This window comes from Crotalus tigris, unplaced genomic scaffold, assembly GCF_016545835.1.
Source record: "Crotalus tigris isolate CLP2741 ecotype Arizona unplaced genomic scaffold, ASM1654583v1 scf7180000017614.5298720, whole genome shotgun sequence".
Lineage (NCBI taxonomy): Eukaryota > Metazoa > Chordata > Lepidosauria > Squamata > Viperidae > Crotalus > Crotalus tigris.
The window spans coordinates 521,720-546,875 of NW_024096513.1; the positions used below are offsets into that span (position 1 = coordinate 521,720).

The following is a 25,156-nucleotide window of genomic DNA, read 5'->3' on the forward strand; positions in this document are numbered from 1 at the left end:
TTTCCCTTTTAAAAAAGAAAATAGCTAATAAAAATCAGGTTTTCTTTGTTTAACTCAAAACATATAAGTATTCCCCACTAGGTTATGTGAGCCTTCTTTGAAAGTTGTGGGGAAAAACCATAATTTGGCAGAATTCTTCATAAATTCAGGTTTCAGAGCTATAAGTAAACCACAATGCTAAACAATCTCTTCACAGGTATAAGAATATATTTAAAAGATTGGATTTTGACATTTCTCCTCTCAACTTAAAAACATAATCAAAAAGGTTTTTAAACATGTCTTCTTATCAGTTGTTCCCTGCGATTTAAATCAGGTCTAAATACAATTATGTAACATTTGGGGGAAAAGATGCATCCGAGAAGCCCAGCACTAGAGGACAAAATGGAGAAGATCTCCACAGCCACCATAGCTTTTCCTTTGGTGCTCAGGTAGGTTGGAACAAAGGAGACCCACACACTGCAGAAAGCGAACATGCTGAAGGTGATGAACTTTGCTTCATTAAAGCTGTCAGGCAGTTTACGAGCCTGGAATGCCACAATGAAGCTGGCAAGTGAAAGGAGAGCCATATAGCTCAGAACACAATAAAACATAAAGACTGAGCCTTCATTGCATTGTAGAACCATTTCTTCAGTTGTTGAGTGCATGTCTAATTCTGGGAATGGGGGAGAGGTGGATAACCAAACAATACAGATGCTTGCTTGGAGTAGAGAGCAGAGAAGGACAATAGAAACAGCCAGTCTTTTCCCCACCCATGTCCTTATCTGAGATCCTGGCTTGGTGGCCTTGAAGGCAAGAGAAACAAGGATGGTTTTGGCCAACACACAAGAGATGGACAATGAGAAGGTGAGACCAAATGCAGACTGTCTGAGGAGACAGGTGACTCTCCCAGGTTGTCCAATAAAGAGCAAAGAGCAGAAGAAGCAAAGGAGAAGGGAAATGAGGAGAATGTAGGTGAGATCCCGGTTGTTGGCTTTCACAATAGGACTGTCTTTGTGCTTAATAAATATTCCCAACACCCATATTGTACTGAGGAAAAATAAAGTAGCAACAGTAGCTAAACTGAGTCCTAAAGGTTCTTCATAAGACAAGAAGCTAATTGTTTTCATGATGCATCCATCTTTCCTATGGTTTGCATATTGATCATCAGGACATTGGAAGCAAGCAACAGTATCTAAAAGGAAAAAAAATGGCAAGGCAGATTCAGAAGAATGCTACTTTTTAATTTTCATATTTATCCACTCCCTGATCTTTATGTCCTTGGTACAAATGATAGAATCTACAATATGAACATGCATTTGAACATCTTTCTATATATATTTTGTGTGTTCTGAAATTACGTCAAATATTGCTTTGATTATACACAAGGAAATTTCACAAACTCTATGAAAATCCATTTTATCTTGATTTGCTTTCTTATGATATAGAAGTGCTCCAATAAAGATTCATGAATACCTGAAGTGATCATTTTCATATTTGAAACCATATTGATTTATTGAATATTGAACCATATAGATCACATTTCAAAATATGGCACATAAGTATAATAGTTTCACCAAATTCAAAGTGAAAGATGAAAGATAATGTTTCAAGGAGGAAATTGTAAAAAGGTTAGTAATTACGTATTTGAAGTATATATCCCTTTTTTATTTAATATCACTATTTTTGTTGTTTGTTTTTCTATGTTTCTTTTAAAATTTCATTTCTTGTGTTTACCTCCTAAAGGGAATATTGGAATCAGTCTGCATTACATATACAATACTTAGATATTATATATCCAAGAGAGATATACTCTGTAGAGAAAATATGAATAAGTATTTCACAAAGAAGCAAAACTGTGCACAAATGGATGGATGGATGGACGGAGAGACAGATAGATAGATAGATAGATAGATAGATAGATAGATAGATAGATAGATAGATAGATAGATAGATAGAATGACTGGTTGGAAAGTAAAAAGTTATTAGGATTTAAAGTAGGGACTGTTTTAATGATATTCCTCATTACATCTATAAGATTCTCATTATTGTTAAGAGATATTTTTCATTTGTTTGTCCACTCTTCCTAAGAAGTAAATACTCATTTCCTTAAATTTGAGAAATTCTTGTTTTCATTATTATATTTCAAGAGTGATCCTATTTAGTTGGTGCAGATTTGAGATTTTTAGATTCTATAGTAAAATCAAAAGATATCAATTCTGAATCCCTTCCTTCCTTCCTTCCTTCCTTCCTTCCTTCCTTCCTTCCTTCCTTCCTTCCTTCCTTCCTTCCTTCCTTCTTTCCTCTCCACATTCACAGTCATTGTTTTATATGTAAATTTTAAATTGCACAGTCATGTTTTTGTGGTTTCTTATTTCTCATCTTTAAAAAAAGCTGAAATAATTACTTTTTTTGGTGTGTATAGATTCTCTTCAGTGAAAATGCTCTGAATGCTTGCTTGGTTGTAAATCATTCCAGGATTTGTTTAATTAATTAATTGAAACATTGTTGTGATTATTATCAACCCTTGTAATTCCACTGTAAGAACTTATAATTTTTTATATATTAATGGATTTGATTTCATTACCCCATTAAGTTTCTTTAAAAAAAACTTTATTCTTGAAAAACCAGACAATTTAATTATCAGAAAGTGTTCAACACACTGGCCAGTATAACAACAAAATTGAATGATTTGTTAACTTACCCCTCTCTTTAGAGATTTTCCCCTCTGGACATTCAACACAATCATAACAACAGAATTTCTTTCCTTCATTCTTCCTCTTTTGATAACCAGGGAGACAACGTTCATTGCATAGAGAAATGGGAAGCACCTATTTATCAGTATTAAAATATTGGAAGATGAGCATTTATTGTTTTGAAGAAAATTCTGTTGTTACTCTGAAAATGAAGTATGCAGTTACATTAAAAGAAAAGTCCTATCTCAATGTTGTAAAATAAGAAATTGATTAGATTTGATGATTTATTTCAAACATAATTCAGTACATTTCAATTTGTCCTCCAATTTCATTTTGTGAACACAACTGATCTGGATTTCCAATTTTTGTTTTGTTGAAATTCTCATATCAATTTAATTAAAGTTTTATTAATTCAAATCATCAAATTGACCAGAAACATTGAGTCAATTAGTCACTGATTTGAACACGGATTTGATAAAGCTTCATTCAACTAGAGAAATATAGTCCCATAAAAGGATGGTTTTTTTTTTATTTCTCATTTACATTTCAATATATGAGAAAAGTCAAATAAATATAGTGTGGAATACCAGATATATTTAGCCTTTAATAATTAAAGAGGGAAAAAAAAGTTATTTCTTAATCTGGTTATCTTCATGGGTTGCCAAAAAGGATAAAAGTAAATATGCCAATTTAATGAATCCATATTTGAATGATCAGACAAAATATTGTTGAAACCATACCTGGTTAAATGATCTATGCCAAACAATCATATCCTCATTAATGACTAATCCCTTTCCTTTTAAAGCATCAGGATCCACTTTTCCAATCTTGTGTCTCTGGAAAGTGGAATTGGGAAAGACAACAATGTTTATCAAATCAAATCCACCTTCCATCTTCATTTGATCATAAAAAGTCAAAATTTCTCCAAGAGAATTGTTGAATTTCATGCCTTTCAGAAATTGGTGGAGCTATATGATTGGGAATAATAAAACAGTAAAATAAAAAAATAGAAATGTATGAGCAATTTTAATCAAAGTAGTACTATACTTTTGAGTGAGAAACTCTGAAAATATGCAAAGTCCATTTCTCCAGCCTCTTGAGAATTTGTTTCTTATCCTCTGCACAGGGAAATAACAAGTAGAATCTGATATATCAGTTTGAAAATAATCTAATGAAATGTAAAGTGTACTTCTCGCCTTTCTTATCTTTTATTAGTACTGCTTTATAAAACCCTAGTAGGACCACACCTGGAATACTGCAACCAATTTTGGTCACCATGCTACAAAAAATATGTTATGATTTTGGTAAAAGGCCAGAGAAGTACAACTAAAATGATCAAAGGCCTGGAGACTAAAACATGAAAAACAGTTGCAGTACTATGGTTTGGCTAGTCTAAAAAAAAGAAGAAACAGGGGTGCCATGATAGCAGTACTCCAGTATGTAAGAGGCTGCCACAAACAAGAGTGGGTAAAATTATTCTCCAAGCACAAGAGGGCAGGACAAGAAACAAGGTTGGAAACTGATCAAAGAAAGAAGCAACCTGGAATTAAGGATGCACTTCCTAAGAATGAGGACAATTAACCAGTAGAAAAGCTTGCCACCAAAAATTGTGGCCGCTCCCTGACCGGAGATTTTTAAAAAGAGACGGGACGTTCACTAATCTGAAATGGTATAGGTTCTCCTGCTTGAGCAGGGGGCTAGACCAGAAGACCTCCAAGGTCCCTTTGAGATTCTATTCTATTCTATTCTATTCTATTCTATTCTATTCTATTCTATTCTATTCTATTCTATTCTATTCTATTCTATTGATGTAGAAAAACTAAGCCAGGTTTTTTTATTTGCTTACACACTGTAGGTAAAATCTTCCCATACTAAATACCTTGGGAGATATACCCTGAGAGATTCTAGGTTGTGGCTATTCTAACTCTCTTCCTCTGTCACCTAAGAGTTTGAGGCTGTAGTGACTCTTCTCTCCCACAAACCATTCCTGAAATGTGCTCCCTCCTTCCAAGAAAACTGCCATTTCACTATAGTCCATCACATCAGCTCCCCTCTTCATGCACCATTTCCCACAATCAAAGGGATGGAAAAAAAGGTATGGAAATAAATATCATCAATAGACAAATGTTTAAATCCATTTTAGTAGCTGCCCCTTGGTGGAATCATACACCCTAACTTTGTACTTTGCTATTATCTAATACAAAATACTTGTAGCACACAAATCACCTGCCACGGTTTTGAATCTTCATATTCTGATAATTTGTGCCTCAAAAAATGCCTGTAATTAGATCGAAGTAAGAAGAGAGCATGTAAAGCTTGAGCCAATACAGAGGCTGCATTATAGATACTGTAGCTGTGCCCAGACATCTCTACCTCAAAAAGAGCCCCAGGAATGTCCTCTAGCCTCTCCTGTCCAGTACAAAAGGGATTGACCAGTTTGGTCAAAGAAGGGGATGGTAATGAACAATCAAATACTTGTTCCCAGAAAAGTGGAAAAAATCCATCTCCTTGAATCCAAGGAGGTTTTATGAACTTCAAGAATTCCTTGAATCCTGGAATTTCTTCTGCTTGAATCTTAAAGCAAATAGCACCATCGAAGAACTGACGATCCCATTTTTTATTCATTCCTGTTAATAAATAATCCATCTGGGCAGTCATGATCCATACCTTTCCCAAAGAACTTTGCTCATGTCCAGGGCTAAGCCAAAAAATTATCTCCGTTAACCATGCAATTGTCAAAGATTCTCCACACATGACAAAAATTGTGGTCTTCTCATCACTTATGTGTTTATAAATATTTTTCCATTTATCTAACATTTCAAAAATCTTGTCCCAGTAGGTTAAAAATGGGATTCTTTCTGTAGAAGCAGAGCAGATTCCATGCTGGGAAAAGAGGGACTCCATGCTTTGCAGAAAATGGTCTCCTTGACTGTTATCAATAGCAAGGAGCCCAACCCATCTCCACCCAAAATGTTGAAGCAGTCGGATAATCCCAATGTACTGTGAGGACTCATTTGGAACCATGGAGTAGTAGAATGGAATCTCAGTGCTATGAACATCTTGTGGGGTAAATGACCCATATGTGAGCTAAAAGAAAAACATATTATGGAAATCATCATCAGTATCTTTTTCTTCATATTTTCCAACAAATTTGGTCAGATTGTTGAGTAATATGGCCAAAGAATAAGGATGTTTTAATAAGCCCAGTATGGAAAAAAGAAAATAGAGAGGAATTTTCAGGCCTCTCTTCCCAAAGGTCCTACCTGTGGAATCTTGTAAAACTTTACCAGATCTGCGATATAGGAGGAAGTTCCAAAGCTGAGCCCTCCTATGATAGAAATGAGATTTCTCCTGGTGTCACATTTATAGTTGGGGACAAATCTCTCTGATCTGAAGAGCAGGTCCAGGGTGGTCCGATAGGTCATTATTGCATTGTAGTAGCTATCATGAATATAGAAACCAAGAGTGACATTGGACAAGATTTCTGGATTCTCATTGATCTTTTTCACAGCAAAGACCAAGGAAAGGATATGTTGGTAAAACTTTGTTAGCACGCTGAAAACAAAATGAATTTACACGTATCATTAAATATTTCCTTATTATTTTCCTGGCATCCCAGAGAAGTGCTTTAGCTTATACAAATGCACAATTAGGGAATGACCAATTGAACTCTATTTACAATTCAACTACACTAAACTATTTCCATTGTTCCAGATTGTATCTAAGAAAATAATCTACCTTTCCCATCGTTCATTGCAATTCCTCTAACTGTAGATAACAGAAAGGTGTATGATAAGAAATTGGTATCCTAATTTAAAGTTTTTCCAATATAAACATTGTTGCATTAAAAACAAGGAATGCCTTTATAAAATTCTTATAAAGTATCTTTTATTAGAAAATATTCTCATTAATAGATGAAGCAATATAGAGATACCACAAGGATAAAAGTTAAGAATTCCTTACTCTGGATGGCCAAAATACTCAAGAGAGGGATGCTGCTGAAATGAAACTTCATTAAATTGGTAGTTAGCCATAGATACCATCCCACCAATGACAAAGTCCCCTTGCTGGTACCATTCATTTGGAACAGGTATTGGTTCACCTTGATGACAGGGCAGGGACTTCACTCTGAAGAGTGGAAGTAAGAGAAAAAAGAACATTCTGGACAACAACCTCTCTCTAAGTATAGATGTTCCACCAGGAGCAGATTTCCATGTAAAATTGCATTCACCACCTCAAAATTCCTATTAAGGGCAAGGCTGAAGACTAACTTTTCACCCTGATTCTTCTTACAATTAGTGATAATACTGAAAAAGATCTGAATGACAATGTAGAGTTCCAGCAACACAAATTAATTTATGGCGGTTGAAATCATAGGACTTTTGTGTTCTTCTTTTCTATTCTCCAGTCTCTATAGGGCATTCATTTTCAATATTTTTTTTCTTTTCTATAATGACTTCTTAAATTGTTTACAGTTTTGATGATGGGAGAAAATTATTGTCATTGAAATAATTTCAATGGGGAGACAATTATGTCTTCAACATTTTGTCTCCCATTTTTGACAATGTGTGTTTGTGTGTGTGTGCATGTGTGAAGCTGAATTTAGTATTTCCTAATTTATTTTCTCTTTATCTTTGTAATAATTGGAAAAGTTCAGATGTAAACTTAAATTCATCTCAAAGCTACACTTTGAATAATAAAACTTTGGTTATTTTTCACCTTTAAACAAAATGAAGGATTATTAACATCACTTCCAAGGATATTCTGGGGATAGAACATTGCTCCATTTGTAATCTGTTGGCCTAGTTACATTTTCATACGAATAGCACAAAAGATTGATTAGGTTAATCTGCAGAACCTGATTGAAATCTATCTAGAAGGGATCTGTAATCAGAGCATGGAAATTGTTCTGAGTAGAGTAGATATTTGGTACATGTTTTTAGGAATCCCATCATATATCCATTGGAGAGCTGCTGAAAGTTCCTCCATATGGAGAAGACCTCTACTCCTCTTTGTCTACCAATCTTAATTGACCCTGAAGAAAGGAGGAAAACCAGCATAACATAATATGCCTTCCACCCCCAATCCTCTTAGCTGATGCAGAAGGACATCATGATCAATGGTACTGAAAGCCACCAATAGGTCAAGTAGGACAAGAATGGATGTAGAGCCCCACATTCCCACCCATGCCAGAGATCACTCTAGAAAGAGTACAGAGAAGACCAACCAAGTTGATTAGGGGGCTGGAGGCTAAAACCTATGTATGTGATTTTTTTTTCTTTTTATGATCCTGTAATCCCTTCATTCAGCGTGAAGTCAGGACAACTGAATGGATGTTCTGAATTCTACAGAATATTCTCACAGGGTGATAATGATTCCATCTCAGAGATAAAAAGGAATCCGATCTTCTCTTTTTTAATAAAGGAGATTCATGTTATGCAAATTTTATCTATAATTTGTTGTTGTTGTTAATTGCGAAGTCGTGTCCGACCCATCGCAACCCCATGGACAACGTTCCTCCAGGTCTTCCTGTCCTCTACCATCTTCTGGAGTCCATTTAAGTTCACACCTACTGCTTCAGTGACTCCATACCAGCCATCTCATTCTCTGTCGTCCCCTTCTTCTATTGCCCTCAATCTTTCCCAGCATTAGGCCCTTCTCCAGTGAGTCCTTCCTTCTCATTAGTTGGCCAAAGTATTTGAGTTTCAACTTCAGGATCTGGCCTTCTAAAGAGCAGTCGGGGTTGATCTCTTCTAGGACTGACCGGTTTGAACGCCTTGCAGTCCAAGGGACTCGTAGGAGTCTTCTCCAGCACCATAGTTCAAAGGCCTCAATTCTTTGGCGCTCTTATGGTCCAACTTTCATAGCCATACATTGCAACTGGGAAAACCATGGCCTGGACTAAACGCACTTTTGTTGGCAGGGTAATGTCTCTGCTTTTTAGTATGCTGTCTAGATTTGCCATAGCTTTCTTCCCCAGGAGCAAGCGTCTTTTAATTTCTTGGCTCTAGTCCCCATCTGAGGTGATCTTGGAGCCCAGAAAAATAAAATCTGTCACTACCTCCATTTCTTCCCCATCTATTTGCCAGGAATTGAGAGGGCTGGATGCCATGATTTTGGTTTTCTTAATGTTGAGTTTCAAGTCAACTTTTGCACTCTCCTTCTTCACCCACATCAAGAGGCTCTTTAGTTCCTCTTCACTTTCTGCCATTAGAGTGGTATCATCTGCATATCTTAGGTTATTGATATTTCTCACGGCAATCTTAATTCCAACTTTCGATTCATCTAGCCCTACCTTTCTCATGATGTGCTCTGCATATAAGTTAAATAGGCAGGGCGACAGTATACAGCCTTGCCGTTCTCCTTTTCCAATTTTGAACCAATTAGTGGTTCCGTGTCCAGTTCTCACTGTTGCTTCTTGACCCACATATAGGTTTCTCAAGAGACAAATGAGATGGTCTGGTACTCCCATCTCTTTAAGATCTTGCCACAATTTGTTGTGATCTATACAATCAAAGGCTTTTGCATAGTCAATGAAGCAGAAGTAGATGTTTTTCTGGAACTCCCTAGCTTTCTCCATGATCCAGCGTATGTTGGCAATTTGATCTCTAGTTCCTCTGCCTATTTGAAATCCTGCCTGTACCTCTGGTAGTTCTCGATCCACATACTGCTGGAGTCTAGCTTGTAGGATTTTAAGCATAACTTTACTAGCATGTGAAATGAGTGCAATGGTGCGATAGTTTGAACATTCTTTGGCATTGCCTTTCTTTGGAATTGGAATGTAAACTGACCTTTTCCAATCCTGTGGCCACTGTTGAGTTTTCCAAATTTGCTGGCAAATTGAGTGTAGCACTTTTACTGCATCGTCTTTTAAGATTTTGAATAGCTCAGCTGGAATACTGTCACCTCCACTAGCTTTGTTGTTGCTCAGATTTTCTAAGGCCCATTTCACTTCACATTCTAGGATGTCTGGTTCGAGGTCAGTGACCATCTCATTGTGGTTATCTGGGACATTAAGCTCATTCTTGTATAGTTCTTCTGTGTAGTTTTGCCATCTCTTCTTAATCTCTTCTGCCTCTGTTAGGTCCTGCCATTTTGGTCCTTTATCATGCCCATCTTTGCATGAAACGTTCCCTTCATATCTCCAATTTTCTTGAAGAGATCTCTGGTCCTCCCTATTCTGTTGTTTTCTTCTATTTCTTTGCACTGTTCATTTAAGAAGGCATTCTTATCTCTTCTAGCTACTCTCTGGAATTCTGCATTCAATTGGGTGTATCTTTCTCTTTCTCCTTTGCCTTTCGCTTCCCTTCTTTCCTCAGCTATTTGCAAAGCTTCCTCAGACAGCCATTTTGCTTTCTTGCATTTTTTTTTCTTTGGGATGGTTTTAGTTGCTACCTCTTGTACAATGTTGCGAACTTCCATCCATAGTTCTTCAGGCACTCTGTCTATCAGATCTAATTCCTTAAATCTATTTGTCACCTCTACTGTATATTCATCAGGAATATGATTTAGTTCATACCTGAGTGGCCTAGTGCTTTTCCCTACTTTTTTCAATTTAAGCCTAAATTTTGCAACGAGACGCTCATGATCTGAGCCACAGTCTGCTCTTGGTCTTGTTTTTACCGACTGTATGGAGCTTCTCCATCTTTGGCTGCAGAGCACATAGTCAATCTGATTTCTATGTTGACCGTCTGGTGATGTCCATGTGTAGAGCCGTCTCTTGGGTTGTTGGAAAAGAGTGTTTGTTATGACCATCGTATTCTCTTGACAAAATTCTATCAGCCTGTGCCCTGCTTCATTTTGTACTCCAAGGCCAAACTTGCCTGTTATTCCAGTTATCTTTTGGCTTCCTACCTTAGCATTCCAATCCCCATGATGATAAGGACATCATTTTTGGGTGTTAATTCTATAAGGTGCTGTAGGGCTTCATAGAACCGGTCAATTTCATCCTCTTCAGCACCAGTGGTTGGGGCATAGATTTGGACTACTGTGATATTGAATGGTTTGCCTTGGATTCGAATTGAGATCATTCTGTCATTTTGGGGATTGTATCCCAGTATTGCTTTTCCTATTCTTTTATTGACTATGAAGGCTACTCCATTTCTTCTGAGGGATTCTTGCCCACAGTAGTATACCTGATGGTCATCTGAGTTAAATTCACCCATTCCTGTCCATTTTAGTTCACTGATTCCTAAGATGTCAATGTTCAGTCTTGTCATCTCTTTTTTGACTACGTCTAGCTTGCCTTGATTCATGGATCTCACTTTCCAGGTTCCTATGGAGAAAAAAATCTTTACAGCATCATACTTTCCTTTCACCACCAGATATATCCACAGCTGAGCATCCTTTCGGCTTTGGCCCAGTCGCTTCATTCTTTCTGGCACTATTAATACTAGCCCTCTGCTCTTCCCCAGTAGCATATTGGACACTTTCCAACCTGAGGGGCTCATCTTCCAGCGTCATATCTTTTTGCCTTTTAGTACTGTCCATGGGGTTTTCATGGCAAAGATACTGGAGTGGTTTGCCATTTCCTTCTCCAGTGGATCACATTTTATCAGAACTCTCTGCTGTGACCTGTCCGTCTTGGGTGGCCCTGCACGGCATAGCTTATAGCTTCATTGAGTTATGCAAGCCCCTTCACCACGACAAGGCAGTAATCCATAAAGGGGTTATCTATAATAAATCCATATAATACTTCCACAGTTTCCATATGAAGCACTTGACTATTGGATTTGGTGAATTGTGATTCAATCAGATATTAAAAGAGACTACTGAAAACTACTAAGAAAAGGAAGAGATGGAGAGCATATACCCCTGTAAAAAGGAAGCGGAAAAAAAACTAAAAAAAAATTCTTTTTTTAATAATTTTTTTCCATTTATTCATACAAAATACAGTTCACAAGATAAAATAAATTCATAACCATTGGTACAGCCTGTCCAACCCCCCCAGGCCGCGTCCACCCTCTCTGGTACCTTCCCTACTTCCCTCCTCTTTCTCTCCTCCCCTCCTACTCTCTTCTCCTCCTCTTCTCTTCTTACCATCCTACTTCCTCCCTGCACCTTCCTCCCCTCTCATCCCTCTCAAACACATGAATGCAGCATAGGGGAAATGCCCAAGCAGCATGTCTCTCACAAACTACCATATCTATATAATCCTTACCCACCCACTCACCCACCCACCCACTCACCCACCCTCAACCCTCCCCCCCTCACTTCCCATAGCAGAGTACAGGGTAATTAATGAAAAAGTTAACAATAAAAAAAAGAAAAGAAAAAAGAAAAAAAGAAAAGGAAAGAAAAGAAAAGAAAAAATATCATACTTAACCTTTAACTCCCCTTAAATTAAATCATCATAAACAAATCTCTACAACATTTGCTATAAAATTTACTCATAAAATAAATGAAACTTTGTAGTCCCATACTTTTTGTGAATATAATCTATTCATCTTCTCCATACAATAATATATCTTTCTTGTCTATGATCCTTCAAATAAGCAGAATTTTTTGCCATTTCTGCAAAATTAGAAACTTTAAATATCCATTCTTCTAAAGTAGGCAACGAGTCTTTCTTCCAATATGAGCCTACCAGTAACCTTGCTGCAGTTAATAAATTCAACATTAAAATAGTTTCTTTGTCATTTAAATCCACAAAAATACCCAATAAGAATAATTGAGGAGTAAACTTTATTTTCCTTTTAAAAATCTTTTGAATGTTCCACCAAATCATAATCCAAAAAGCCTTTACCTTTTTACAATTCCACCAAACGTGAAAATATGTCGCATCCATATTACCACATCTCCAACATTTGGGTTGTAAATTTCAATACATACAAGATAATTTTTTAGGATCTAGATGCCATCTGTAAAACATTTTATAAAAATTTTCTCTCAAATTTTGAGCTTGTGTAAATTTAACATTTCTAATCCAAATTATCTCCCATAAGTCCAATGGGATCGGTTCCTGGATATTCTGAGCCCATTTAATCATACAATCTTTGACCAATTCTATTTCCGAGTCTAATTTTATTAAAGCATTATAAATTCTTTTTATATGGGCCTGACTCTGATCTTTAATCTGAATAACCAAATTTTCATCTTCTAATGTTATTCCCTCTTTCTTATCTACAGTCCACCTGTCCACTATTTGTAAATATTGAAACCATGACTGTAGAATACCTTCATGTCTTAATACATCTAGGGATTTTAAATGCCAGTCTAAACCTGACCAAATTAATAATTCTTTATATGAAGTTTTGTCAAAGTTCATCCCCTTAGAAATTCCCTCGATTGCATGTCTAGGAATCCCCCAGATAGGTATTTTATAATTTAACCTATGGTAATACTTTTTCTAAACTTGAAGTAAGGCACTTCTCAAAATGTGTGATTTGAAAGCCCGGTCCACTTTCTTATTAAAAATTAAATATGCATGCCAACCATACATTAAATCCCACTCTTCAAGAACAAGAATATCCTTGTTTGTTAAATTAAGCCAATCACTTATCCAAGTTAAGGTGGCTGCATCATAATATAATTTCAAATTAGGTGCTTTAAGTCCCCCTCTTTCTCAGGCATCTTGCAAAATCTTAAACTTAACCCTTGTTTTTTTCCCAGCCCAAATGAATTTATTGATACCCTTCTGCCATTCCTCCAAATTTACATCTTTTTTTAAAATAGGTATCTTCTGAAACAAGAAAAGAAACTTTGGTAGAACATTCATTTTTATGGCTGAAATTCTCCACAACAGCGACAATTGCAGTTTTTTCCAATCATTTAAATCCTTTTGTACTTTTGCCCATGATAATTCATAATTATTCTTATACAATTTTCCATTTGAAGCAGTTAAATATACTCCCAGGTATTTAACCTTTTTCACCATCTGAAAACCTGTAGCATTAACCAAACTTTCCTTATCATTAACTGACATATTCTTAGGTAATATCTTAGTCTTATGATTATTGACTTTAAAACCAGAAACTTTCCCATACTGTGTTATAAGTTCTAATAGACAATCAACCGCTCGAGTCGGTTGTTCCAAAATTAAAACCAAATCATCCGCAAAAGCCCGTAATTTATATTCATTCTTTCTTATCTTTATACCCTTGATTACCATTGATTCTCGAATCTGGATCAACAAAATCTCCAATGTTAAAACAAATAACAATGGGGATAATGGACATCCTTATCTTGTCCCTTTTTCAATATTAATAGTCTCAGTCAGTCCCCCATTAACAACAATTTGAGCATATTGTTGCTGATATATAGCTTTAAATGCATGTAAGAACTTATTCCCAAAATTCATTTTCTCTACCTGTGAGAATAAAAATTTCCAATCTAATTGGTCAAAAGCTTTTTCAGCATCCAAAAATATAAAAGCCACAGGAATCTGATTGTTCTTATCCAGATACTCAATTAAATTAATAATTTGTCTTACATTATATTTCATATATCGCCCTGTTATGAATCCTGATTGATCACTGTGAATCAAATCCTTCATAACCTGAATTAATCTATTTGCCAAAATTTTAGTAAAAATCTTATAATCTACATTTAATAATGATATTGGCCTGTAATTCTTAGGCTCTGTAAAATCTTGATCCTCCTTCGGAATCAATGATATAAATGCTCTTTTCCAAGAAGGAGGAACTTGTGCTCCCAACAAAATACTATTTAAAAGCTCCTTTAATGGCTCCAGCATTTCTTCAGATAAATTATTATAATACGTCAATGTCAATCCATCTGTTCCTGGAGACTTTCCCACCTTTAACTGCTTAATAGCTAAACCAATTTCCTCCACAGTAATTAAACAATTCATCCCATTTTGCTGTTTCTCAGAAAGTTTGAGCTGCAATTTGAAACCTCTGTTTATAAAAAGCCTGTATAATTTCATTGTGAATAGATTTTCTGGAAAAGTAAATAACCACATCTCTTGGTAGGTTTCTCTGTCTGGCAACCCGTGAGTTAACTCCGAAGATTTTTTCTATCTCATTTCCAACTACTTCTGGTCTCCATCCAAGGTTAAAAGCAATATCTTTAACAATAAGCATCTTTAAATCTTCCTGCGAATTTTCTTTTAGTCCCCTGATACGCAATGCAAACTCCATTTCTCTGTATTGTGAGATAGTTTGTTCATCCTGTGTAATTCTCTCCACTTTCTCTATTCTCTCCACTTCCTCTATTCTAAATTCCAGTCTTGTTGCATTTTCAGTAATCTCCTCCATTTTATCATCAATCCTTTCAATATGCAGAGCAAGACCTTGAAACGCAAATAGTATATCATCTCTGACCTGCTTATTTTTTTTCTCCAATAGTTCTTCTGTAATAGCCCTCTCTACAATTATAAGATCTTTTACCTCCTCTTTAATATCCAAAGCATTCATTTTTAAAGCCTTGTAAGTCTTTAAGAGAAATTGCAGGAGGAGGGGAGGGTGGGGGTGATTTTGGTTTAGACTGAGAAGCAGGTTGAATCATTGGGGAGGAGATAGAAGCTTTAGGGACAGAGACCAAATGTTTTGAAGCCATTCTGTTAAATTCAAAGGAGCAAAATTCTTGCCTCTATAATATCACAGTTCTTTAAATAGTAATAAAAAGAAAAAGAGAACAAGAAAAAAAGAGAACAAAATTCTTGCCTCTATATTTAAAACATGAACTGTATCCAACTTTTAACATTGTTGCAAAATCAAACAAGAAAGACAGTCGCCATTTTGCCTTTCACTTTCCCTTTCTTCAAAAGGGAAAGTAAACAATAAAAGAGGGAGAAGATGCTGGCAGGACTTAAAGTCACAATCAATCTTAAATCCACTTTCTCCTGGTCTGCTCCGTCTGCATTTAAGTACTCACAAGCCTCCGAAAAAAGCAGATGTGGGAGCAGCGCCTTGCTTCATCCCAGCACTTCAGGACAAAGACTTCCTGGAGTGCGTAGTTGGCTCAGGCTCCGAGGGAGCTCTACCCTCTGATCCCCAAAATTATAGGGATCCAGGGGAGCTCTTTCCTCTACCTGAGCAGCTCTGTTCTTCCCTTTCTCCCAGGGAGGAGATTCAAGCCATGGGACAGCTGATTGTCAAAGTCCTGCTGGCTTTTAAACAATCCAGGAAAGGGCAGCTTTGTGAAAAGCTGCCATTGTTACTGCTTGATCCACTGGAAGTGGCACTAAAAGAAAATTCTTAATAGTGCCATATATATGACTTAATTTCATATCTTGTCCTGATTCAAAAAGAAAATTGTCAAGTTAGATGGGGTAAAATCCTTGGAATAATTATTCATAATGATAAATATATTAATTTTATTAAAGTGTGTGCTTTCTTATAATAACTAATAACATAATAAATAAAAAGAACAAACTTAGAGCAAAAATTGTATTCTTATCCACTTTCTTTGATATAAAAGTAATGTGTTTATTGACCCACTGAAACTGGAATTCACACATTTGAATTTTCCCTTTTTTAAAAAAATTGCTAATAGAAATCAGGTTTTCTCTGATTTAGCTCAAAACATATACATATTCCCCATTAAGTTCTGCGACGCTTCTTTGAAAGTTATGAGGAAAAACCATAATTTGACAGAGTTTTTCATAAATTCAGGTTTCAGAGCTACAAGTAAATCAAAATGCTAAACAATCTCTTCACACCTATAAGAATATATTTAAAAGGTTGGATTTTTACATTTCTCCTCTCAACTTAAAAACATGATCAAAAAGGCTTTTAAATATGTCTTCTTATCAGTTGATCTCTGTTGTTTAAATGAGGTCTAAATATAATAATGTAACATTTGTGGAAAAAGATGCATCCTAGAAGCCCAGCACTAGAGGACAAAATGGAGAAGATCTCCACAGCCACCATGGCTTTGCCTTTGGTGCTCAGGTAGGTTGGAACAAAGGAGACCCACACACTGCAGAAAGCCAACATGCTGAAGGTGATGAATTTGGCTTCATTAAAGCTGTCAGGCAGCTTACGAGCCTGGAAAGCCACAATGAAGCTGGCAAGTGAAAGGAGAGCCATATAGCTCAGAACACAATAAAACATAAAGACTGAGCCTTCATTGCATTGTAGAACCATTTCTTCAGTTGTTGAGTGCATGTCTAATTCTGGGAATGGGGGAGAGGTGGATAACCAAACAATACAGATGCTTGCTTGGAGTAGAGAGCAGAGAAGGACAATAGAAACAGCCAGTCTTTTCCTCACCCATGTCCTTATCTGAGATCCTGGCTTGGTGGCCTTGAAGGCAAGAGAGACAAGGATGGTTTTGGCCAACACACAAGAGATGGACAATGAGAAGGTGAGACCAAATGCAGACTGTCTGAGGAGACAGGTGACTCTTCCTGGTTGTCCAATAAAGAGCAAAGAACAGAAGAAGCAAAGGAGAAGGGAGATGAGGAGAGTGTAGGTGAGATCCCGGTTGTTGGCTTTGACGATAGGACTGTCTTTGTGCTTAATAAATATTCCCAACACCCATATTGTAGTGAGGAAAAAATAAAGTAGCAACAGTGACTAAACTGAGTCCTAAAGATTCTTAATAAGATAAGAAGCTAATTGTTTTCATGATACATCCATCTTTCTTATGGTTTGCATATTGATCATCAGGACATTGAAAGCAAGCAACAGTATCTAAAAGGGAAAAAAATGGCAAGGCAGATTAATAAGAATTATAATTATTAATTTTCACATTTATCCACACCTTGATGTTTATGTCCTTAGTGCAAATGATACAATCTACAATATGAACATGCATTTGAACATCTCTCTATGTATATTTTGTGTGTTCTGGTATTAATTCAAATATTGCTTTGATTATACACAAGGAAATTTCACAAACTCCATGAAAATCTATTTTATCTTGATTTGCACCATTTTAGGAACAGCCACGAGGAGGTGAATTCCTGAGGAGGGGGTCCAAACTGCAAGTCTCTATAGAAGGAACAAGCAGCAGATGGGACCAAGTTGCAACAAAAGAAAGATTGTGCAAGCAGAGGGCTCAGCAAGAGAAAAATTGCTACATTTGCAGTGCAAGCACACATCTGAAAAGGAACTGTTTGCAGAGGAACAATTTGCAGCAAAAGACATCTGTGCAAGCAAAGAAGACTGATTTGCAAAAGGAACCTTTTGGTGTTGCAAAAATTTGCTATAGCAACAACAGAGACAAGTGGCTAATATATAGTGGGGCAAGTCAAACAATTGTTAATGACTCTGAATTATTTTTCAGGTTTGTTCCAGTAGCACAAGAAGCTGTGGCTTTGGCAAATGGCCAGAAAGCAAAAGTCATCGGAAGAGGCAATGTAAAAATTCCATATTTGGAATCAAAGTTTACCAATATACTTTGTGTACCTGAGATGGAACATAATTTGTTAAATGTGTCTAATTTAGACAAACAAGGTTTTGAGACCATTTTTGTAAATGGGAAGTGTCTCATCAAAAGGAATGGGAATATTTGTGCAGAAGGCATAAAGAAAGATAATCTATATGTATTGCAGGGACAAAAGGTTCAATGTTCCCATATATTTAAGAATGTTGCAGAGCATGATTCATGTGTTCATCTTCTACATAGAAGACATGGCCATGCAAGCTTTAAGGTTTTGCAGCAAATGCAAGAGTTTGCAGAAGGGCTAAATTTGAAGGGATGCAAAACATATTTGGACTGTGCAGTATGCAAAGCATCGAAGTTAAAGCCATTCCCAGTTAGTAAATATAGCACAAGACAAACAAAAAGAGCTCTAGAGCTGGTCCATGCAGATCTGGTGGGACCTATGCAAGCCAGTTTGGGAGGAGCAAAGTATGCACTGGTAATTGTTGATGATTATAGCAGGTATGGTTTTTGTTACCTGCTTAGAGGAAAGATAGAGTTGCTACAACAATTCAAACAGTGGGTACGTTTTGTAGAGAGAAAGTACAGACAACAAGTGTGTCAGTTTCAAACTGACAGAGGTACTGAATTTATGTCAACTAAATTCCAACAATGGTTGGGTCAGTTGGGGATAAAAGGATATCACTTTAGCAATGGAAGTAAAAGAATTGTATTTTCAAGGTCTGCTAATTTTGCAGAACAAAATTGGGACAGAATTAATGCAAATTCTGGGTATGTCTCACTTAATGACAGTGATCTATTTAACGACAATAACATATCTAATGATGGAACAATGATTATTGAAGATGTTAATGTTCAGGGAAAATAGAGGCTGAACAGGACATGAAGCCAGAAAGACTTGAGACACAGGAACAGTTAATACCATGTAGGTCAGAGCGATGTAACAAAGGAATTCCGTCTGACGGTATTCTGCCAGCAGGGTAAAGGTTTGCAATGTGAGGTATGAGCCAAGAAGTTATAAAGAGGTGTTGGCATTACCAAAGGCTGAACAAGAAAGATGGAAGGAGGCCATGGATAAAGAGATGAAATCCATGGGAGACCATGAAGTATTTAAATCAGTGACTTTGCCACAGGGAACCAAAGCTGTGGGTTGTAAGTGGATATATAAGAAAAAGATATTGCCAAATAATGATGTACAGTATAAGGCCAGGTTAGTGGCACAAGATTTTTCACAATTAAAGAATGTGCACTACAATGAAGTATTTGCACCAACTGTGAAAAGTGAGAGTATAAGATTAGCACTGGCATTGGCAGCGGCATATAAGTATAAAATCTGGCACTTTGATATCACAACTGCATTCCTCAATGCTGAGTTAGAGGAAGAAATTTATATGATCCAAGCACCAGGATATGAAATTGCAAAGCCTAACATGGTGTATAAATTAAACAAGGCTATTTATGGGCTGAAGCAGTCAGCCAGAAACTGGAATATCTGTTTAGATACTGCTTTAAAGGGCCTTGGATTTAAGAGTTGCAAAGCTGATAATTGTATATATACTGGACAGTTACAGTTACAAGGAGGGAATTGTCTACTGTTATCATTTGTGGATGATCTTTGCTTCATTGCAAAGGATGCAACACAAGTAAAAGAATTTGCTGATAAATTAGGAAAGAAATTTGAATTAAAGAATTTGGGAGAAATAAAAAATTATCTCGGAGTAGAGATACAGAAAAATGAAAAAGGTGGTTATATTCTCAGTCAAAAGAGAAAAATTGAGCAGTTATTGGAAAAATATAATATGAAAGATAGCAATACTGCTCCCACACCCATGAGTATGATTTTTATAATAGTTTAAGTGCGGACAAAGGTGAAACCTGTGATCAAGAGATATGTCACTCAGCAATAGGAAGTTTATTATATCTATCACAGTGGTCCAGACCAGACATAGCTTGCGCAGTAAGCATTTTGAGTCGTTTTACTGCTGCACCTACAAAGATACATTGGATGGGTGTAAAAAGGATTCTCAGATATTTAAAGGGAACCATAAATTTGGGTCTTCAAATACAGATTACTGAGGAATTGAAATTAAAGTGTTATGTTGATAATGACTATGCAAATGACATAAACACAAGGAAATCAAATTCTGGGATTATAATATTGTTTGGAAGGACTCTGATTGGATGAGAAGTCCAGAAAACAAACAACTGTTGCTATTTCAACAGCGGAAACAGAGTTTATTGCTTTATCTGAATTGTGTTCTGAAGTAACATGGTATGTAAAGTTGTTGCAAGATTTAAATATTAATGTAAAAGAATCTGTAAAGGTATTTGAAGACAATGCTGCCTGTATAAAAAAGGCAACTGGTGACAGGGTGAAGAACAGAAGTAAACATGTAGACATTAAGTATCATAATGTCAGGGAAGTTGTAAAAGAAAAAAATAATTAGTTTACATCATTGTTCTTCTGAGAATAATTTGGCAGACATGATGACTAAACCATTGGGTGGTGTTCACTATGGAGAATCTATTAAGTCAATAGGTCTGATGTCTCTTCCTGTCATGAAGGGAGGAGTGTTGGAATATTCATGAGCAGGAATAGTCATGTGGTAACTCAGTCACCCAATGTGAGAAGAGTGCTATTGAGTGTGCAAAAGGGTATTGAGTTAGAAGCTGGATTTTTTATATTCAGTCTCAGGTCTGTCTCTGTATCTCTCTGTAAGAAGTCTTCATTGTGCTATGTTGCTGTAAAGAAGAATGTATGGTATTGTAAATATTTTGATATGAATATAAAGAAGTTATTTGAATCAGCTAAATGCAGTCAACTGTGAGAGCTTCTGATTTATTTTCACCAATAGAGAAATTAAAATTCTCTAACAGATTCTTCTTCTTATTAAGAGATATTTCATTAGTTTGTCCACTCTTCCTAAGAAATAAATATTCACTTCCATAAATTGTTGAAATTCTTGTTTTTGTTATTGTATTTCAAAAGTGTCCCTATTTAGTTGGTCACATTTTTTGGGTTCCATTGTTTAATCAAAACATATCAATTCTTAATTCCTTCCTTCCTTCCTTCCTTCCTTCCTTCCTTCCTTCCTTCCTTCCTTATTTATTTATTTATGAGACTTATATACCGCTTTAAGTGCAAGCACTCTCTAAGCGGTGTAGGGTCCTCATTTTACCTACCCCAGAAGGATGGAAGGCTGAGTCAACTTTGAGCCATGCACTCTAACTGCTGCGCCACCTCGGCTCATTCCTTCCTTCCTCTCCAACTTCACAGTCATTGTATTATATGTAGTTTTTAAATTGTACAATCATATTTTTGTGGTTTTTCATTTTTCATCTTTAAAAAAACTGAAATAATATCCTTTTTTTCAGTGTGCATAAATTCTCTTCAGTGCAAATGTTTGTGAATCTCTACTATGATGCTTTTGGTTATAAAGCTGAAATCATCCCAGGATTTGTTTAATTAATTAATTGAAACATTGTTGTGATTGTGATCATCACTTGTAATTCCATTGTAAGAATTTATAATTTTTCATGTAGTAATGGATTTATTTTTTTTGTCCAATTCAGTTTCTAAAAAATAAATCCTTATCCATGAAAAACCAGATAATTTAATTAGCTGAAAGTGTTCAGCACACTAGACCAGAAATGTCAAACACAAGGACCAGGGGCCGGATATGGCCCACGAAGTGGTTTCATGTGGCCCACTAAGCCATCCTGGAAAAAGTGAGGGAACGGCCCCCTCTCTCTTGGCCTGGAGCCAATGTACAATTTTGTGGTGGCCATCTATGCTGAAATGCATTCAGTCTTAGATCCACAAGGCCATCTCAAAACAGCGAGGAACCAGCCCCTGCCGCATCAGCCCCGCCTCCTGGGTGCATGCTGGGGAGGTATTACCCTTTGTAAGGAATGAAGAAATGCACCATCGCCTGCAAGTGGCCAGTAAATGATACTTTCCTACTTCACATATCCAGCTTGATGGGCTCCAGGGGAGGGGTTTTGGCAGGCAGCGGGGCACTCTCCTCACAACGCCAAGAGCTGAGCTGGGGCGCGAATATGATAAGTGCAATGCTGCCTAGCCCCCAGCCTGCCCAGTTTCAGCAGGCAGCAAGGTGAAAAGCTAATGAGCTTTGCACCGCCCAGCTCAACCTTTCGGCACTGTGATGAGAGTGCAGTGGGATTTGAGATGGTGAGCTGCATTGCTGTTGTTTGGCTTTGTGTTCATGGTTGTGCCTCATCTTCATGGACCACAAACCAGAAGCCAGACCACAGCTGCATCATTAGCCACTTTAAACCCTCCAATCCATATATGAAGCAAACTGACACCCACCATGAAGATGAGGCACGACCATGAACGTGAAGCCAAACAACAGCAATGCAGCTCACCATCTCAAATCCCCCTGCAACTCAGATTAAACTGAGCACAACAAACCCCCCACCCAAACAGAACACTCCCCCATCCAATCAGAGCACAGCCAACCCCCCCATCCAATCAGAGCACAGCCAAGCCCCTAACCAATCAGAACACACCTCCACCCAATCAGAACACAGCCAAGCTCCCACCCAAACAGTTCATACCCCCACTGGCAGTTAAAAGGAAGAAACAGCTACGATCACACATTGCTCCTAGAAGTACAAAGCCGAAAACACCAGCCTGAAGATGACGACTGGGACTTCGTCGAAACATCACCAAGACACTTCCAATTTTACATGGGAGAAAACCCGAACAACCGAAGACCTACATACAAACACCCGCGAAAACCTCAGAAAACATATATAACAGCTACGATCACACATTGCTCCTAGAAGCACGAAGCTGAAAACACCAGCCTGAAGATGACGAATGGGACTTCGTCGAAACGTCGCCAAGACACTTCCAATTTTACGCGGGAGAAAACAAGCTTTCGCCGTCACCTGCCGGCATCATCAGAGCTGGACTGCCAGGGTGTGAGAGAGTCATTTTATAGGCAGGCCAGAGTCTGCACTCGGCTCTTCGATCTCGTCACTGGACCCAATTGGTTAAATTGTGCTCCGGTGGTTTGTTTCTTTCTGTCCTTCCTAGCTGCGTGTGTATCTTCATCTACCTTCTTTTCTTTGGATTCTAAGGCAGGTGATGTAAACCCCTTGTCTCTTCGATTGTCTCTATCTCTCAATCCATTCCCCCTTTCGGGTTCAAGTGGTAGTTTGTATTTGTCCTTTTCCTTTCTCCAATCATGCTTCACCCAGTCACTTTCTCTATGAGTATCTTTCTTTTCATCCTTAATGCCCCTCCCTCGTGCCCAACTGTCATTAGAATGGTCGTGCACAATGTTCCAGACTGGCTGGGGTGGCTCAATGGATTGTTTTTCTATGAGGGTGATCTCATGGTTATAATTATCTTTGGCCATCATATCCTTCTCTTCCTTTTTATCCTCTGTGCTCCCATCGCATATACCACAATCCGAGGTCTTGATCGGGGAGGGGGTGGAGTTGCGATCTTCCTGAGCATCACAACGCTCCTTCCCTACTCTCCTCCTCATTCCGACGTCTCTCGCTCCTGCACGTGCACGATAGGAGTCTTTGGAGTCCATGGGTGTTGTTGGCACAAGACGCAGCGAGCTGATCTCATTAGCTCCGCCCTCTCGCGCACCTCTCCGTCTGGACTCATTTTTCTCCTTACTTTCTGGAGCGTCCGCAAGCTTGCTGTCATGCTCGGTGTTGCCCCGCACTCCATATGTTTTTGAGCCGGCTGACGATGCGGAGTGGGGGGATCGCTTCTTTCCCCTCAAATGAGTCATCCTGTTTCTTTCTGAGTGTCGGTGAGGTGTCAGGTCTAATGATCTCTCCCCATCTTTGTCTATCATATCTCATTGCATGCCAATTGGGATATCTCCGATGTTCGTGATGCAGGGGTTCTGGGCTTCAATTTCTATCGCTCTCTTAGTTTTTTGCAAGCGTGTTAACATTGTGGGAGTAGTGGGAATTCTCAATCGTTGTCCCTCCTCTTCTGAATTGCATCGAGTTGGTTGGGGGGTTGGCACATCCCCTATGGTTCTCTCACTGGATTTACTATCGGGCCAGTGGTAGCGAGATGGGTGGTTGGTCGCACTCCATGATCTAAGTGCTAAGTGTGCCGGACAGAGGTCAATATGCCGGTTGATAGAGCTGCCATTGGATAGCCATGCTTCCTTAAGCAGTCGGCCTCCCTTAGTACTGTCACTTGCCAAGACGACTACTTCATTAAAATTAAAGCGGTGGCCCAATTCCGCCATATGAATCCAAATCTGGGAGTGCTGTTCGCCCCTTTTCACAGCTAGTCTGTGTTCGTGGACCCTGGTCTTCACTTGTTTGGAAGTCTCCCCAACATAGTTGCACGGACAGTCCATACATTCGATCTTATATATGGCTGCCGATCTCTCCATGTTGGGGAGCGGGTCCTTGGGGCGCATAATGGCTGCCCATAGCATTTGGCTGGGTCTATGTGCTACCTGTATATTATATGGTGCCAAAATTCTCGCCGTAGCCTCTGATACATTGCAGATATAGGGGAGGATAATACGTATTGTCTGTGGTGTCAACTCATTAGGTGTGAGGTTACTCCGGGGTTCAGATGGTATACTAAACCGGTTGATGAATCTTGCCGGATACCCATTGTGCTTACACACTTGGAAGAGGTGGTTTCTTTCCTCCCTCTTAGCTTTGACAGTGCTGCAATGTGACTCCACCGTTTGAATACAGTCTTAACACAACTGACTTTATGGGCTATTGGTTGGTTGCTCTCAAAATGGAGGATCCTATCCATGCAAGTTGCTTTTCGGTATACTCTGGTGGTCAAAAATCCATCCAGTTGGCGTTGCACCAATACATCTAGAAATGCTAGTGCGCCCTGATTTTCCTCTTCCATGGTGAACTGGATGTCCGGGTATACTGAATTCAAAATGCCCATAAAGTCAGTCTTGTGTTGCTTCTTGATGACTACAAACGTATCGTCCACATAGCGGGCCCAAAATTTTGGTTGGTACTGGGCCATCGCTATGTGTTCCAAACGTTGGAGCACCACATCTGCAATTACTCTTGAGATCGGAGACCCCATTGGTGTTCCCTTGATCTGCTCAAATATAGTGCCCTGAAAGGTGAAGTAGGTCTTTAAGCAGACTCCCACCAGTTTTATAAGGTCTTCCGTTTGGAGGGAGTCCTGATGTTGTTCC

At 38.0% G+C, this 25,156-nt stretch overlaps 1 protein-coding gene across 1 annotated transcript; it reads right to left on the bottom strand.

The window, feature by feature from the left end:
- Window positions 1–269: 269 nt before the first annotated feature.
- On the bottom strand, window positions 270–23,812 carry LOC120300550 (vomeronasal type-2 receptor 26-like). The gene is made up of 8 exons (XM_039326739.1): window positions 23,254–23,812; window positions 16,554–16,752; window positions 6,636–6,800; window positions 5,936–6,227; window positions 4,899–5,759; window positions 3,413–3,508; window positions 2,681–2,807; window positions 270–1,171 (listed from the first exon to the last, which is right to left on the bottom strand). The coding sequence occupies exons 1-8, from the start codon at window positions 23,810–23,812 to the stop codon at window positions 270–272; spliced, it is 3,201 nt and encodes a 1,066-aa protein (XP_039182673.1).
- Window positions 23,813–25,156: the final 1,344 nt, after the last annotated feature.

Excerpts from the sequence above, each read along its gene's own strand:
- LOC120300550 (XM_039326739.1), bottom strand. The coding sequence starts at position 23,812 with ATGATAGACAAAGATGGGGAGAGATCATTAGACCTGACACCTCACCGA. Across the intron at positions 6,228-6,635 it reads GAGTATTTTGGCCATCCAGA|CGTGCTAACAAAGTTTTACC; the intron begins GTAAGGAATTCT and ends TTTTGTTTTCAG. Across the intron at positions 2,808-3,412 it reads GGCATAGATCATTTAACCAG|GTGCTTCCCATTTCTCTATG; the intron begins GTATGGTTTCAA and ends ACTGATAAATAG.